At 42.0% G+C, this 16,801-nt stretch overlaps 1 protein-coding gene across 5 annotated transcripts in view; it reads left to right on the top strand.

The window, feature by feature from the left end:
• IARS1 (isoleucyl-tRNA synthetase 1) overlaps positions 1–550 on the top strand; it is a 67,299-nt gene extending 66,749 nt beyond the window's left edge. For 3 of the 5 annotated variants that reach the window (XM_042914194.1, XM_042914196.1, XM_042914197.1), the window contains one exon: positions 26–550. In XM_042914194.1, the coding sequence (XP_042770128.1) occupies positions 26–108 (83 nt within the window). In that variant the 3' untranslated portion in view covers positions 109–550. The remainder of the gene's footprint in view (positions 1–25) is intronic. The other 2 variants (XM_042914198.1, XM_042914193.1) reach the window with 1 other exon arrangement.
• The last annotated feature ends 16,251 nt before the right edge of the window (positions 551–16,801 follow it).

Below are 16,801 nucleotides of genomic sequence, written 5' to 3'. Positions count from 1 at the left end.
TATTTAAATCTTCTTTCCATTCTAGAAATTACAGAAGAAATCCCCATGAAGACTTTGAACATGAAGACTGTGTATGTTTCTGTGTTACCGACAACGGCAGACATCTGACCTTCCTTATCGATGTGGCTGAGTCGGCCTCCCCCCACCACATGGCTGTCCCCTGCACACACACACTGAGCGTATCCCTCCAGGTGCACACGTCATGTGCTGCGTCTGGTCTGAAACTGAACTGGGGTCGATCCATCAGGTGACTTGGAACGTCCGGTAATGCTCACACTTGGCCCTGGGCACCTTCACGGTCATGCTGGCGGAGGTGTCACCTCCACACCACAGAGCTCACTTCTGCGCTTACAGAAGGGGTCTATTGGCGTAGTCTATACATATCATTCTGTGGCCTTTCAGAACTTGTTTGAGACCTCCGGAAGGAACGTGTTAAGTATTTCTGCTACCTGGATTTTCCTGGGTAATTTGATGGTATATTTTAAGTTTCAGTAAATCAGAACAATAAACAAATTTTCTCTCAGATAATAAATGTTTTAGAAGTAATTCATTCTCCCATAGTTGAATAAAACTTCAAATTTGTAATCTTTAAGGAACACAAAAACTTAATAGCAACCTCTTTCTTAAGACGGCAGGCACCTGGGTGGCTCAGTCAGTTAAGCGCCCGACTTCAGCTCAGGTCAAGATCTCACAGTTTGGGAGTTCGAGCCCTGCATCAGGCTGTCTGCGGTCAGTACAGAGCCTGCTTCGGATCCTTTGTCCTTGTCTCTCTCTCTGCCCCACCTTCACTCACACTGTCTCTCTGTCTCAAAAGTAAATGTTAAAAAAAAAAAAAAAGACACTGGGCTAGGACACCTGGGTGGCTCAGTCAGTTAAGCTCAGTCATGATCTCACAATTCGTGAGTTCAAGTCCCACTTTGGGTGAGCCCTGCTTCTCTCTACCTCTCTCTCTGTCCTTCACTTGTGCCCTCGTGCCCTCCTCTCTGTCTCCAAAAAAAAAAAAAAAAAAAAAACTACACATCTAATTTCACTTCTTCCCAAGATCCCACGTGTCCAAGGAGCAGATGCCAAGATGAAATCAGCTGCAGGAGTCTACTGGGAGGAACAGACGGAGGATAAAGGGAGGGCCAGGCAATGGCGAATGGACATGCATGTGGGTCTGGCACCTGTGGACACAGAAGAGGAAGGACAGAAGGTTGATTAGAAAAAGCCCAGACTGCAGGGCAACCCTGGGAAAGTCCTGGTCAGGCCAGGATTCCTTGTAGAAAAAGTCCTGAGTGGGGCAGACATGCCCTGGCTCTGTGGCCAGAGTAGCAAGGGACAGCATAGCCTCTGCACAAATGCTCCTGCATCAGGGTCTCTTGCACAGGAGCTGGTTGGTGCGTCTCTGGCCACTACAATAAATTCTTTCAAGTTCACAAAGTTGAAGGGGAAAAAAAACAGAAAAGAACAAGTGTTGGCCGGGATCAGAAAATTGGAACCCTATGCACTGTTGGTGAGAGTGTGAAATGCTGTGGTCGCAGCGGAGAACGAATTAAAGATGATCCAGCAATCCGGATCTATACCCCAACGAATTGAAAGCCAGATCTGGAAGAGGTATGCAGCACAGCCAGGTTCACCGCAAAATTACTGTTTATTTGGTATGTGCCCAGAGTGGAGTATCACTCAGTCTTTGAGAGGAAGGATGAGCTCTGGGGACATTCTGCTGAGTGAAAGACAAGCACTCCAGGATTCCAAGATGGTGAGGTCCCTGGAGGAATCGGACCCTGAAACAGTGTACAACTGAGCTGCCAGGCCACAGGGCAGGGAGGGGTGTCCAGTGGGCAAGAGGAAGAAGCCCTGGAGGTCTTTTCCTAATGGTGAGTATAGTTAACACCTGCTAAACGGTACCCATCAAATGGTTACGTCGGTAAATTTTAGCAGTTTGTTACCATGATTTTAAAATATTTTTAATGTCAAAGGGACAGAAGCCAACCTGAATGTGGACAAAAAAATAACTTAGTGTTGGATGAAAATTGAAAGTATAAATTAAATTTCCAAAGTCCATGCAGATATAAGTGGTGGACCACATGAGGGAGAAGTGACAGCTGCCTTTGTAGACAGCCCCTCAGTGTGGTGCACCCTGACTCCCCCTACCTCAGGAGTGGGCTGCACGTAATGACTTACCTCCCACGGGTGGAGATGGAAAGCCAGCAGAAAATAACTTCCCAGTTCAGAAACCGGCAAACACTACATCAGACAGGTGACAGTAGTTACTATCAGCCACGACAGCATACGCTGCTGTTGTGATGAGAATGGCTCTTCACCTACGCGGCCACTGGAGAACCTGTCACCCAGTCTAACCATGAGGAAGACGTCAGACAAACCTGGAGTGAGAGACGTTCCACACAGTACCTGACTCAACTGTCAAGGTCGTCAAAAACAAGGACTGTTTGAGGAACTCAGACCAGAGTGCACAAAGCGGACATAAAAGCTAGATACGATGTGGCATCTTGGATGTGATCCAGGAGCAGAGAAAGATCTTTAGGGACAAAATGGAATCCCAATAAAGTATGGAGTTGAGTTAATGATGTATTGTTGGTTCAGCAGCTGTGCAGAATGAACCTTAATGATGTAAGATGTTAGCAATGGGGTAAAGTGGGTGTGGGGTACTTTTCTAGGAGTCAAACTTCTAAAAATAAGTTGTATCTTTAGTAAGCGGAAGAAAATGAGGTTAAAATCTATGTATAATGGTATCTAAAAATATGAAATGCTCGGGTAAATTTGGCAGAAGAGTGCAGTACCCGTAACCTGAAAATTATAAAATACTGTTTCAACATCATGAAGAAAACCTATATAAGTGAAAGATCATGTCACATGGTATCAGTGGGCTAGGGCTGCCATAAGGAAACCCCACAGACGAGCAGCGTAAACAACTGCTTTTGGAGGCTGGACATCCAAAATCAAACACATCCGTGAGTCTGGTTTCTCCTGAGGGCTTCCCTCAGCTTCCCTGTGTCCACTCCAGGCCACCACCTCTTGTCAAGACAGTCCTGTTGGGTTAGCGCCCCGGCCTTATGACCACTACCTTCCTAAAGGCTTCATTCTCAAATACAGACTCATGCGGGTTAGGGCTCCAACATGAATACTGAAGGAACAATTCAGTTCATGATGATGGTCATGGATCCACAGACTCAATATTGACCGTTCTTCCCAATTGATCTATAGATTCAATGTAATCCCAATCAAAATCCTTGCAGAGTATTGTGCTAAGCAAAAGAGAAAAATTAAAATACCATATGGTTTCAGTCATATGTTGAATGTAAGAAACAAAACAATTGAGCAAATGGAAAAAAAAGGGGGGGGGAAGCAAACCAAGAAAGAGACTCTTAAGTACAGAGAACAGACTGCAAGTCAACGGGTGGGGGCTGGGGGAACAGGTGTGCGGATGAAGGAGGGCACCTGTGAGGAGCACCAGGTGACGTATGGAAGTGCTGAATTGCAATACTGTGCACCTGAAACTAATGTTACACTGTGTGTTAACTATACTTGAATTAAAATTAAACTTTTTATAAGTCCCAGCAGGGTTTTTTCATAGACATTAACAGGCTAATTTTAGAATTATATGGAAATGCAAAGGATTTAAAAGCCAAATAAACTTTCAAAGAGAAATAAAGGTTGGAGGGCTTAAATAATCTGATGGCAAGACTTAGAAAACAATAAATAAGGCTATGGAGGGGCGCCTGGGTGGCTCAGTCGGTTGAGCGTCCAACTTCAGCTCAGGTCATGATCTCACAGCTCGTGAGTTCAAGCCCCTCATTGGGGTCTGTGCTGACAGCTCGGAGCCTGGAGCCTGCTTCAGATACTGTGTCTCCCTCTCTGCCCCTAACCCACTCGCATTCTGTCCCTCACTCAAAAATAAGCATTAAAAAAAACCTTTTTAAGGGAAAAATAAGACTATGGAATTGGCATAAAGATAATAAATAGATCATTAGGGCAGAGAAGAGGATCAAGAAACAGACCTACGTATATAATTTCAATTGATTTTTTTTAATGATGCCAAAGACATCAATGAGAAAAGGATAATCTTGTACCGCAGCAGTACTGGAACGAGCAATTGTCGTAGACCTGCACACACACAGAACCTCAACCTATACCTGTCCATTTGCAAAAGTGAACTCAAAATATCTGAAAATATAAACATAAGTATAACAAAGATATAATGCATATATTTTTATCACAAAAATGTTAACAGAACTAACTGTAAGAGCTCAAATTGATCCATTTTCTATAAGAAAACAGGAAAAAAAATCTCAGTAGCCTGGTGGGTATGTAGAATAGCCCCCCAAAGGAACCTACATCTGAATCCCTGGTGCCTGCAGATATAGTAGATGCTAAAGAAACATCGCAGATGTGATTAAGGGTATAGACTTGAAGATTAAAGAGATTATCCTGATATATGTGGGTGGGCCCAAGCCAACCACAGGAGACCGGGCCAAGCTCCCTCACGAACATGCTTAGTATTGAGATCCGTTTGAAAAACTCATGTGGGCATTTCCAAAAGCTGGACCAAAGGATGCAAGTCTCTGGTCTATAACTCAGGGAAATACCTAAAACTGAGCAAGAAGATGAGTTTGCCCACTGAAAGAATGGGACAAAGAAAAATGGTCTGAGCAGCCCTACCACCTTGTTTTAGAAGAAGCAATTAGTGAAGGTTTTGGAAATGGAAGGAGAGTTTCAGAAAGAACCCGAGTGATCTCCTAAAACAAGTACTGGAGGAAGTCACCTGTGTTGGGCAACTGCAGACCCCATCATTGGTGGGAACGAAGGTGCAGTGCTGTGGCGGGTCAAAACGGACAGTGGCGCGTGGCAGCTGAGAAGGTGGAGAGGGTCTCTGTACGGCTCTTCCCTTGGAGGGAAGAGATATGGGGTGCAGTCTGGAAGTGCATATTTCTTGGTGAAAACTTCACCTGTGGATAAAACTCTAAAGACAGGGAGCTGTCTTGCATCTCCGTCTTCCTCGCCCAGATCTCTGTTTCTCACAACTGCCACCCCTAAACCTTCAAACCACATCACCCTGAGGTGTGTCCCATAGGACTTGTCTCACCTCTGTGCTCCCACATTCTTCCCCACCAGCAACCTTGACCCTTGTAAGCTGGGTTTCGGCGAGTGACACATGTATAGATCGTTGCATAAGAAGCCCTCTCCCCCTCCCCACAGAGCATCACCTTTGTCTAGAAACAAACAGTGGGGTTCTTTGTGCACCACCTAAGGGACACACTGCACAGTCTCCTGGGTGTCTTCCCACAGAACTGTATTCCAAGCCTTAGCAACAGGTAGCCTAACGCACTATCCACGCCCATAGCGTTACCATGTTGATTCCGTGGCCGCTTGCTGAGAAACGTTGAAGCCCCGTGATGGTGAACACAGAGGCCATCTCTCACCACTTGTTGAACAGCGGTGAACAGCAGCAAAGCCCCCAAAGTCAGACGGCGTCGACTGCCCCTTAGCAGGTCATGGGGGATCCGTGTCAAGACCCCACTTTTCCCAGCAAACCAGGGGCTCCTGCTCGGTCATCATGAAACCGGTGCTTTACCACAAAATGCACTTGGGAGAGAGACAGGACAAGGGACAGAAACCAGGGAACTTTACCCATATTCAGCCAGCGGAGAGCAGAGGGAGCCTCCTCCCCAGGCTGGGAGTCACAAACAGATCTCTTAGAGAAACTGAGGCCTCCGCTTCTCTTCCCTACGTGATCGAGGGCACCTGGCAAACTGGTGAGTCCTCAGTGGATACAAATGCAGTGAGTCTCCTGCTTTTGCCGTGACTCAGTCATGACAGTCTGTGAACTCCGCCTCCTGGATGTGTGGGCTTATATCTCACATCAGTGCACTAGCCGTGGGCCCGTCCGCTTCCCATTACAGCTTTTTACCAAAGAAAACCAATGACCAAAAGGAACCCTGCTTGCAAATCTGTCTGCCCTTCTCTCTCCTGCTATGTCCTATGTCTCTGTCTCTGTCTCTCTCTCTCTCAACCTCCCTTATCTTCCTCATCAGAAGCAAAGCAGCCCCTCCTGACAACTTGTGGCTGATTGCTCCTAGCTGCTGACAGGCTCTGAGTCCCCCAGCAGGAGCCCCAACGGGGCAGCAGCCTCCACAGCCCACCCAGGAGTCAGGAGGAGTGCTGCTTTGCCTCAGCCAGCCTCCAGAGCAGCAGGAGAGAGAACACATTTCTGACGCCAAAAGCTCCTACTCACAACTGTAATTTCATCCATTCCCACGACCCAGGACCATTGCCTCTGAGCCACTTGAGACTGTGAGGCCCTTCCAGCTCTCCATGAAGGCTGCCCACCCAGTGTAGACACCCCCCAGGGTCCTGTCCTACCTGTACATGAGCAGAGCCTGGGCTGTTTCACCGGCTGGGCCCTCCACCCTGGGTTCTGCCAGTTACTGGTGTTGAAGCAAATGAACCAACCTTTTGGAATTTCTAAAAGGAAGAAGAAGAAGAAGGAGAAGAAGAAGAAGAAGAAGGGAAAAAAGAAAGAAAGAAAGAAAGAAAGAAAGAAAGAAAGAAAGAAAAAAAGAAAGAAAAAGAACGGAAGGAAGGAAGGAAGGAAAGAAGGAAGGAAGAAAGAAGAAAGGAGTTTGAAAATTTTATTCAAACCCAGGTGAGGCCAGCTGCCTGGGATGTACAATCTTCACAAAGAAGCAAGAGCTCCGGAGAAGGAATGTGTAATATGTGATATATGTGTTCTTTGTCACATCAAGAGTCACAAGGCATCGGGGCGCCTGGGGAGGCTCAGTTGGTTTCAGCTCAGGTCATGATCTCACAGTTCGTGGATTCAAGCCTCGTGTTGGGCTCTGTGCTGACAGAGCAGAGCCAGACTAAGATTCTCTCTCCCCCTCTCTCTACCTCTCCCCTGCTCATGCTCTCTGTTTCAAAATAAATAAACTAAAGTAAACTAAACTAAAATAAAATAAAATAAAATAAAATAAAACAAAACAAAATAAAATAGTTACAAATCATTGTGATGAAGGACATTTCAGAAAATTACAGACTTTATCTTATGCTTCTAGTACGTGCAAGGTTGCAGGCCTCAGAGGTGTGGCAGGGGGACTCAAGAAGATTTTTAGTCTCATCCTTAGTTTGAAATGTTTCTTTTAGGTTATTTTCCAAAGAAGCGGATGTGCAGTGTGTGCTCAGAGCAGAAACAGCCCTGATCTGAGGGTTTGCAGAAGTTGTTCTGACCCTGGGAGAAGTGTAGCCTCCCTGAGACCCACCAGCAGGAAAGGTTGAAAGTTTCCTCTATCACCGGACCGAACTGGTTCCGACCTCAGGCTCGGCTGCTCTCCGCCGGAAAATCAACACTTGAGAGACGAGTGATGGTGGGAAAAGAGAGGTCGCTTTACTCAGGAAGCCAGCAACCTGGGAAGAAGGTGGACTAATGTCTCGAAGGCCATCTTCCCCTTCCAGACGAAGTGGGAGGGTTTTCGAGGGGAAGGTGTGGGGAATGGGAGGGGGCTGCGTGCAGGAGAAGCAGTGCCCAGGAGAAGCATCTGTCCTTGGAAGCGTCCAGATTCAGCCGGGAATCAGGCATCCAGGTGTCTCTTGTCAAGGTCACCGCAGTCAGTGCAGGCTCTGAGTGTGGTCAGGCCTCATCTTGCAGAAATCTTGGTCCTTCACTTCCTCAGGGCCAGCGGTCTGCGGGACCCCAAGGGAAGTAGATTAGTTCTGTCTGCAGGTGAGGAGGGCATGGGCTTGAAGCAGGTGTGTGTTAAATGTGTGGTTGGAGCGTGTTACAAATCCCAGGTAATCCTTCCTCCGTCTGTACAGAATGTGGGTGGAGGTCCATCTTCCAAAACTGCTTCAAGCTGTGTTGGGGTGCAGAGGGGGCTTTGCAGTGGACACAGCTGATGAGGCACAGGACATGACTTCTGGCCCATTGTTCTGAGGCAGAGGGCACTAGATATGATCTTTTACAGATTGGGCACCACGAGACATGATTGCCCTTACGCCGAGTATTTTCAGGGAACAGTAACAGTGTAGACAAGCCCAGAGCATGGTCGCCAACGCATCCGAGCTGGTCTGTGAAAAGGAAACTCCAAGCAGCACAGTTTAAATAAGACCCAAGAACTGCAACAAGAAACTAAAGAGAATCCTGCTGCTTGGAGAGGAGCAGTTTTCCCCCTTGTTATTAGTTTTATTTTCAGCTTCTGGCAGAGGCAGAACAGGGAGTACATGGGGCACTGATCTGGTGTCCGTCCTTGGGAGGTAGATTTAGGAATTCCAGTGTCTGCCTGTCTTCTTCCCCCTCTTCTCCATTATTCTATCAGGGAGGGAGTCCGGTGTCTTAAATTTTTATTTATCCTTCTCTGTCTGGACCATCAGTTGGGTCCCTTCCCATGAGGTGTCTGTATCATAAGACATATTTACATAAGGCCATTAATCTAATCAACAGTGCCAGTGTGGGGTAGATATAACCCTGAAAAAGGCACTGACCTGTTGCCAGTGTTCCAATCAGCCACTAACCATTGGTGCAGCTCGTCATCGCGTGGAAGGTCCAATGCGTCTCCCGGATGCCACCCAGCCCTACAGGATTCCATCTGACCTCATCAGGTGCCAAGTGGCAGCTGTCCTGGCCTTGTTTCTACCTTTCACCTCTGCTGCATTGCTGCCACAAATGTTCACATACAGATTTCCTCCTGGACTTGTGGTTCCATTTCTTTTAGGTACTTGCCCAGGAGTGGAATTGCTGGGCCATATGATAACTCTCTGCTTAACTTTTTGAGAAACGTCTACAACTGTTTTCCCAAGAAGCTGTGCCATTTTTCATTCCCTAGCATTGTATAAGGATTCCATCTTCTCTACATTTTTGTCAGCACTCCCTGTTATCTGTCTTTGGACTACAGCTGTCCTAGAAGGGTGAAGTGATACCTCATCGTGATCTTGGTTTCAATATCCTGATAACTAATGATATCGAGCACATTTTCATGTATTTATTGGCCATTTTTATATCTTTTTTGGAGAACTGTCTATTCATCTTTTGCTTATTTTAAATTGGGTTATTTGTCTTTTAACCGTTGAGTTGTACCAGTACTTTATATACTCTGGATACAAGCCTCTTATAAGATATATGACTTATAAATTTTTCTCCCACTCTGTTGTGTGATATTGTTTTTATAATAAGAAGTATACATTTGGGACAGAGGAGCCAAGATGGCAGAGCAGCATGGAAGTTTTTTTTGCGTCTCCCATCCATGAAATACAGCCAGACCAACACTAAACCATCATGCACACCTAGAAAATAGATCTGAGGATTAACACAACAATCTGCACAACCTGAACCACAGAATTCAGTAGGTACGTGGCGTGGAGAGGTTAACTTGGGGAATGAGAAGCCGCGGGAAGGGAGTTGCTTTTGTGGGCAGAGTATGGAGATGGGGGGTGGGGGAAGAATACGGGAAAAGCACCCCTCCCCAAAAGCAGCTGGAGAGAAAGTGGAAAATTGGAAACAGCCACAGGGACTAAACTAAAAAGGGAGAAAGGAGAAAAGGGAAAGAAGAGGGTTTACATTCCATTAAGACTGTAAACAAGGGGTATGCAAAGGCTGAACTCTGTAGCTCAGTACCTGGTGGTGCTCTGGTGGGAAGGGCAAATCCCCAGGAACAGAGTGGGGTCCGGGAGGTTCTCGGGCCTCACAGGGAAAAGCGGTTCCACTGCTGGAAGGACATTTGGTAGAGACTGTTGAAGCCACCTGGTCCCAGAAGACCCCAGAGAATGGCCACATTCACTGGTGCTGGAACAAGGTTGTTAAGGGCGAAGCCTGGTGCCAGATGTGTGTTGTGATTTTCCATAATCCCTGAAAAGCTGCTCCTACACTATCTCGCAAACTTTTTCTGGGGCAAGCTGGCACCTGGCTGCAGTCTTGGGGCACTGGCAGCAGCAGGATCCAGCAAGCATTCTTCGGTGCAGCTGACATTGGGCCATTGCTCATTCAGCCATTGCTTGGTGAGACCCACCCCCACAGAGGGGTGGAACAGGTCAAAGCCACAGTGCTTCAGAAATACAGCGCCGGGGAAAACAGCTGCATCTGAGACAAAACTCAGGAGAGAGGTACCACCTGGGGCTTGGTCACGGACAGTGAAAAAGTGGGGAGTGGACAAAAGCTGAAGACAGAGGATGGGTGTGCGATTGCTGTTTGGGGAGAACAGAGTTCCGATACTACAGACTGGGTAGCTGGGTGACGGCCATTTTCACTGCTCTCGCACATGTGCATACACACCTATGAACCCCACAACACTCCACCCCAGTAGGCTAGCAGCGCCATCTAGTGGAGAATGGAGCCATTACACTGAGCTCCACCCAACTGGGCCAACATTGCTCTTCAAGAACACAAGTCTTACTGCCTACTTAGTTTATGGACTATAAACTATAAACTATAAAGCACTTCATAGTCTGACTTCTATGGGAAAACGAAGTAATTTCAGTCCTATTTCAATCTATTAGCAGGTCTATCTATTCAATTTTCTTTTTTTTTCACTTCTTTTCTTTTTTTTGAATACAGAAAGAAAAAATTAAGTTTTATTTTCAATTTTCATTAAAAAATTTTTCTTTAATTTTTTTACTATATTTTTTACTTTCGTGTAAATTTTCTCAAATTCTGTTTTACTTCCATCATTTTATTCTGGTCTACTTCAGTGTATTCACTTTTTCAAATTTTCAAACGATTTTCTTTTTCTTTTTCTTTTCCTCTTTTATCTTTTTCATTTCTTTTCTTTTTCTTGAATACAGAAAGAGAAAAACTTCATTTTACTTTCAATTTCTATTAAAAATATTTTTTTTAATTTTTTACTATATTTTTGCTTTTATGTAAATTTTTTCAAATTCTATTTTACTCTCATCATCTCATTTTAGTCTACTTCAGTGTATTCATTTTTTCAAACTCTCCAACTATTTCCTTCCCACCCCTTTTTTCCTCTAATCTGTCAAATCACTTTCAACATCCAGACCAAAATACACCTAGGATCTAGCTTCATTTATTCAATTTTGTGTGTGTGTGTGTGTGTGTGTGTGTGTGTTTAATTTTTTAATTTTAATATTTTTTAATTTTAATTTTTCTACCTCATTAATTCCTTTTCTCCCTTCAAAATGATAAAATGAAGGAATTCACCACAAAAGAAAGAGCACAAAGAAATGACAGCCAGGGATTTAACCAACACCGATACAAGCAAGATGTCTGAACCATAATTTAGAATCACGATAATAAGAATACTAGCTGGAGTCAAAAATAGACTTCTGCAGAGATAAAAGAAGTAAAAACTAGTCAGAATAAAACTAAAAATTCTATAACTGAGCTGCAATCACAGATGGATGCTGCGGTGGCAAGGATGGATGAGACAGAACAGAGAATCAGCAATATAGAGGACAAACTTATAGAGAATAACGAAGCAGAAAAAAAGAGGGCAAAAGAGCATGATTTAAGAATTAGAAAAATCAGTGATTCATTAAAAAGAAACAAGATCAGAATCATAGGGGTCCCAGAAGAGGAAGAGAGATAAATAGGGGTAGAGGGTTATGTGAGCAAATCATAGCAGAAAACTTCCCTAACCTGGGGAAAGACACAGACATCAAAATCCAGGAAGCACAGAGGACCCCCATTAGATTCAACAAAAACCGACCATCAACGAGGCATATCATAGTCAAATTCACAAAATACTCAGGCAAGGAGAGAATCATGAAAGCAGCAAGGTAAAAAAAAGTCCCTAACCTACAAGGGAAGACAGATCAGGTTTGCAGCAGACCTATCCACAGAAACTTGGCAGGCCAGAAAGGAGTGGCGGGATATATTCAATGTGCTGAATCAGAAAACTATGCAGCCAAGAATTCTTTATCCAGCAAGGCTGTCATTCAAAATAGAAGGAGAAATAAAAAGGTTTCCAGACAAACAAAAATTAAAGGAGTTTGTGACCACTAAACCATCCCTGCAAGAAATTTTAAGAGGGACTCTCTGAGGAGAGAAAAGATGAAACTATACATATATATATTATGTGTATATATATATATGTATATCTTTTATATATATGTATATCTTATATACATATATATTATATTTGTGTATTGTATATATATAAAATATTGTGTATTTTATATATACATATATATGTATATATGTATATAAAATATTGTGTATTTTATATATACATATATGTATATATATACATATATGTATATATACATATATATAATATGTATTATGTATATATACATAATACATATAATATAATATACATATATATGTATATATACATAATACATATAATATATATAATTATATATAAATATATGTATATTTGTATATATTTGTGCATATATATATGTACATATATATGTATATTTTCATCTTTTCTTGGTATATATATATATATATATATATATACCATCTTCATCTTTCTTGGTGTGTGTGTATATATATATATGTATATATATATATATATATACCAAAATCAACAAAGATTAGAAAGGATCAGAGAACACCACCAGAAACTCCAACTCCACAAGCAGCATAATGGCAATAAATCCATAACTTTCAGTACTCACTCTAAACGTCAATGGGCTCAATACTCCAATCAAAAGACATAGGGTAACAGAATGGATAAGGAAACAAGATCCATCTATACGCTGTTTACAAGAGACCCACTTTAGACCTAAAGACACTTTCAGGTTGAAAAGAAGGGGATGGAGAACCATCCGTCTTGCTAATGGCCAACAAAAGAAAGCCGGAGTAGCCATACTTATATCAGACAATCTAGACTTTAAAGTAAAGACTGTATCAAGAGATGCAGAAGGGCATTATATCATAATCAAGGGGTCTATCCACCAAGAAGACCTAACAATTGTAAACATTTATGCACCAAATGTGGCAACACCCAAATATATAAATGAATTAATCACAAACATAAAGAAACTCATTGATAGTAATACCATAATAGTAGGAGACTTCAACACCCCACTCACAGCAATGGACAGATCATCTAATCAAAAAATCAACAAAGAAACAATGGCTTTGAATGACACACTGGACCAGATGGACTTAACAGATATATTCAGAACATTTCATCCTAAAGCAGCAGAATATACATTCTTCTCCAGTGCACATGGAACGTTCTCCAGAATAGACCATATACTGGGACACAAATCAGCCCTAAGTAAGTACAAAAAGATCGAGATCATACCATGCATATTTTCAGACCACAACCCTATGAAACTCAAAATCGACCACAAGACAAAATTTGGAAAGGTAACAAATACTTGGAGCCTGAAGAACATCCTACTAAAGAATGAATGGGCTAACCACGAAGTTAAAGAGGAAATTAAAAGGTGTATGGAGGTCAATGAAAATGATAACACCAGAACCCAAAACCTGTGGGATGCAGCAAGGCCGTCATAAGAGGAAAGTATATAGCAATCCAGCCTTCCTAAAGAAGGAAGAAAGATCTCAGATACACAACCTAACCTTACACCTTAAGGAGCTGGAAAAAAAAGCAAATAAAACCCAAAACCAGAAGAAAACGGGAAATAATAAAGGTTAGAGCAGAAATTAACGCTATTGAAACCAAAAAAAAAACACAAAAAAACACACAAAAAAACAGTGGAACAGATCAATGAAACCAGAAGCTGCTTCTTTGAAAGAATTAACAAAATTGATAAACACTAGTCAGTTTGATCAAAAAGAAAAAGGAAAGGACCCAAATAAATAAAATAAAAAATGAAACAAGAGGGATCACAACCAACACAGCAGAAATAAAAACAATAATAAGAGAATATTTATTGGCAATTATATGCCAATAAAATGGGCAATCTGGAAGAAATGGACAAATTCCTAGAAATATATACACTACCAAAACTGAAACAGGAAGAAATAGAAAACTTGAACAGACCCATAACCACTCAGACAACACAAAGAAATAACAGGCATCCAAATTGGCCAGGAGGAGGTCGAACTTTCACTCTTCGCAGATGACATGATACTCTATATGGAAAACCCAAAAGATTCCACCAAAAAACTGCTAGAATTGATTCATGAATTCAGCAAAGCGGAAGGATATAAAATCAACGCACAGAAATCGGTTGCGTTCCTATACACCAACAATGAAGCAACAGAAAGAGAAATCAAGGAATTGATCCCATTTACAGTTGCACCAAAAACCATAAAATACCTAGGAATAAATCTAACCAAAAAGATGAAAAATCTATACACTGAAAACTATAGAAAGCTTATGAAAGAAATTGAAGAAGACACAAAAAAATAGAAAAAGATTCCATGCTCCTGGATAGGAAGAACAAATATTGTTAAAATGTCGATACTACCCAAAGCAATCTACATATTCAATGCAATCCCTATGAAAATAACACCAGCATTCTTCACAGAGCTAGAACAAATAATCCTAAAATTTGTATGGAACCAGAAAAGACCCCGAATAACCAAAGAAATCTTGAAAAAGAAAACCAAAGCAAGAGGCATCACAAGCCCAGACTTCAAGCTATACTACAAAGTTGTAATCATCAAGACAGTATGGTACTGGCACAAGAACTGATACTCAGATCAATGGAACAGAATAGAGAATCCAGAAATGGATCCAGAAACGTATGACCAACTAATCTTTGACAAAGCAGGAAAGAATATCCAATGGAATAAAGACAGTCTCTTCAGCAAGTGGTGCTAGGAAAACTGGACAGTGACATGCAGAAGAATGAACCTGGACCACTTTCTTACACCATACACAAAAATAAACTCAAGGGGCGCCTGGGTGGCGCAGTCGGTTAAGCGTCCGACTTCAGCCAGGTCACGATCTCGCGGTCCGTGAGTTCGAGCCCCGCGTCAGGCTCTGGGCTGATGGCTCGGAGCCTGGAGCCTGTTTCCGATTCTGTGTCTCCCTCTCTCTCTGCCCCTCCCCCGTTCATGCTCTGTCTCTCTCTGTCCCAAAAATAAATAAAAAAAAAAAAAAAAATGAAAAAAAAAAAAAAAAAAAAAAATAAACTCAAAATGGTTGGAAGACCTAAATGTAAGACAGGAAGCCATCAAAATCCTCCAGGAGAAAACAGGCAAAAACCTCTTTGATTTTGTCTGCAACAACTTCTTACTCAACACGTCTCCAGAGGCAAGGGAAACAAAAGCAAAAATGAACTACTGGGACCTCATCAAAATAAAAAGCTTCTGCACAGCGAAGGAAACAGTCAGCAAAACTAAAAAGCAACCGACAGAATCGGAGAAGATATTTGAAAATGACATATCACATAAAGGGTTAGTATCCAAAATCTATAAATAACTTAATCAGACTCAACACCCAAAAAACAAGGAATCCAGTGAAGAAATGGGCAAAAGAAGGAATAGACACTTCTCCAAAGAAGACATCCAGATGGCCAACTGACACATGAAAAAACGCTCATCACTCATCATCAGGGAAATACAAATTAAAACCACAATGAGATACCACCCTACACCTGTCAGAATGGCTAACATGAACAACTCAGGCAACAACAGATGTTGGTGAGGATGCAGAGAAAGAGGATCTCTTTTGCATTGTTGGTGGCAATTCAAGCTGGTGCAGCCACTCTGGAAAACAGTATGGAGGTTCCTCAAAAAACTAAAAATAGAACTAGCCTACGACCCAGCAATTGCATTACTAGGCATTTATCCACGGGATACAGGTGTGCTGTTTCAAAGGGACACATGTACCCCCATGTTTATAGCAGCACTATCAACAACAGCCAAAGTATGGAAAGAGCCCAAATGTCCACTGATGGATGAATGGATTAGGAAGATGTGGTATACACACACACACACACACACACACACACACACACACACACACACACAATGGAGTATTACTCAGCAATCAAAAAGAATGAAATCTTGCCATTTGCAAATACATGGATGGAACTGGAGGGTATTATGCTAAGTGAAATTAGTCAGAGAAAGACAAAAACTATATGACTTCACTTATGAGGATTTTAAGAGAGAAAACAGATGAACATAAGGGAAGGGAAACAAAAGTAATATAAAAACAGGGAGGGGGACAAAACAGAAGAGACTCATAAATATGGAGAACAAACTGAGGGTTACTAGAGGGGTTGTGGGAGGGGGGATGGGCTAAATGGGTAAGGGGCACTAAGGAATCTACTCCTGAAATCATTGTTGCACTATATGCTAACTAATTTGGATGTAAATTAAAAAAAAAAATTAAAAGTGAAAAAGAAATATACATTTGGTTTTCATTCTTTTTTCTTTTTTAATTTTGTTTTCAAAATTTTAAATATTTTTTATTTTTCTTTGAAACACATTATAGAGCAACGTATGTGTGTAATCCATTATCTCTATCTATCAGTTATCTTGATAGTAATTCAACAATCATAACACAATACTGCATTAGCAAGACAAGAGAATCAGCAGTGTATTCACATTAGGTAATCTGGTGAGGTAGCCTTTGGCTAAAATATCTAGATAATACAGAGAAGACCCTAGTTTTAATTTTTTAAATATCCACATAATTGTCTTCTTGTACAGATTCATTACAGTCTAAAACTATTATAAAAATGAATATTTATATTACTCCTAACTCTATCCATTCTTTGACGTTTTCAGAACTATGAAAGATTACCTCTATTTCTGAACTAGACAGTAACACATTTTTTAACATTCTATTGCCAGCCATGTGTATTCTTTTTTTTTCTATCAAAGTATGATAGAAAATTGACATACAATATCCTATTACTTTCAAGTGTACATTATAGTGCTTCAGTATTTTTATCCATTATGAAATGA

This window comes from Panthera leo, chromosome D4 (assembly GCF_018350215.1).
Source record: "Panthera leo isolate Ple1 chromosome D4, P.leo_Ple1_pat1.1, whole genome shotgun sequence".
Taxonomy (NCBI): domain Eukaryota; kingdom Metazoa; phylum Chordata; class Mammalia; order Carnivora; family Felidae; genus Panthera; species Panthera leo.
This window is presented reverse-complemented; position numbering and strand designations above follow the sequence as displayed.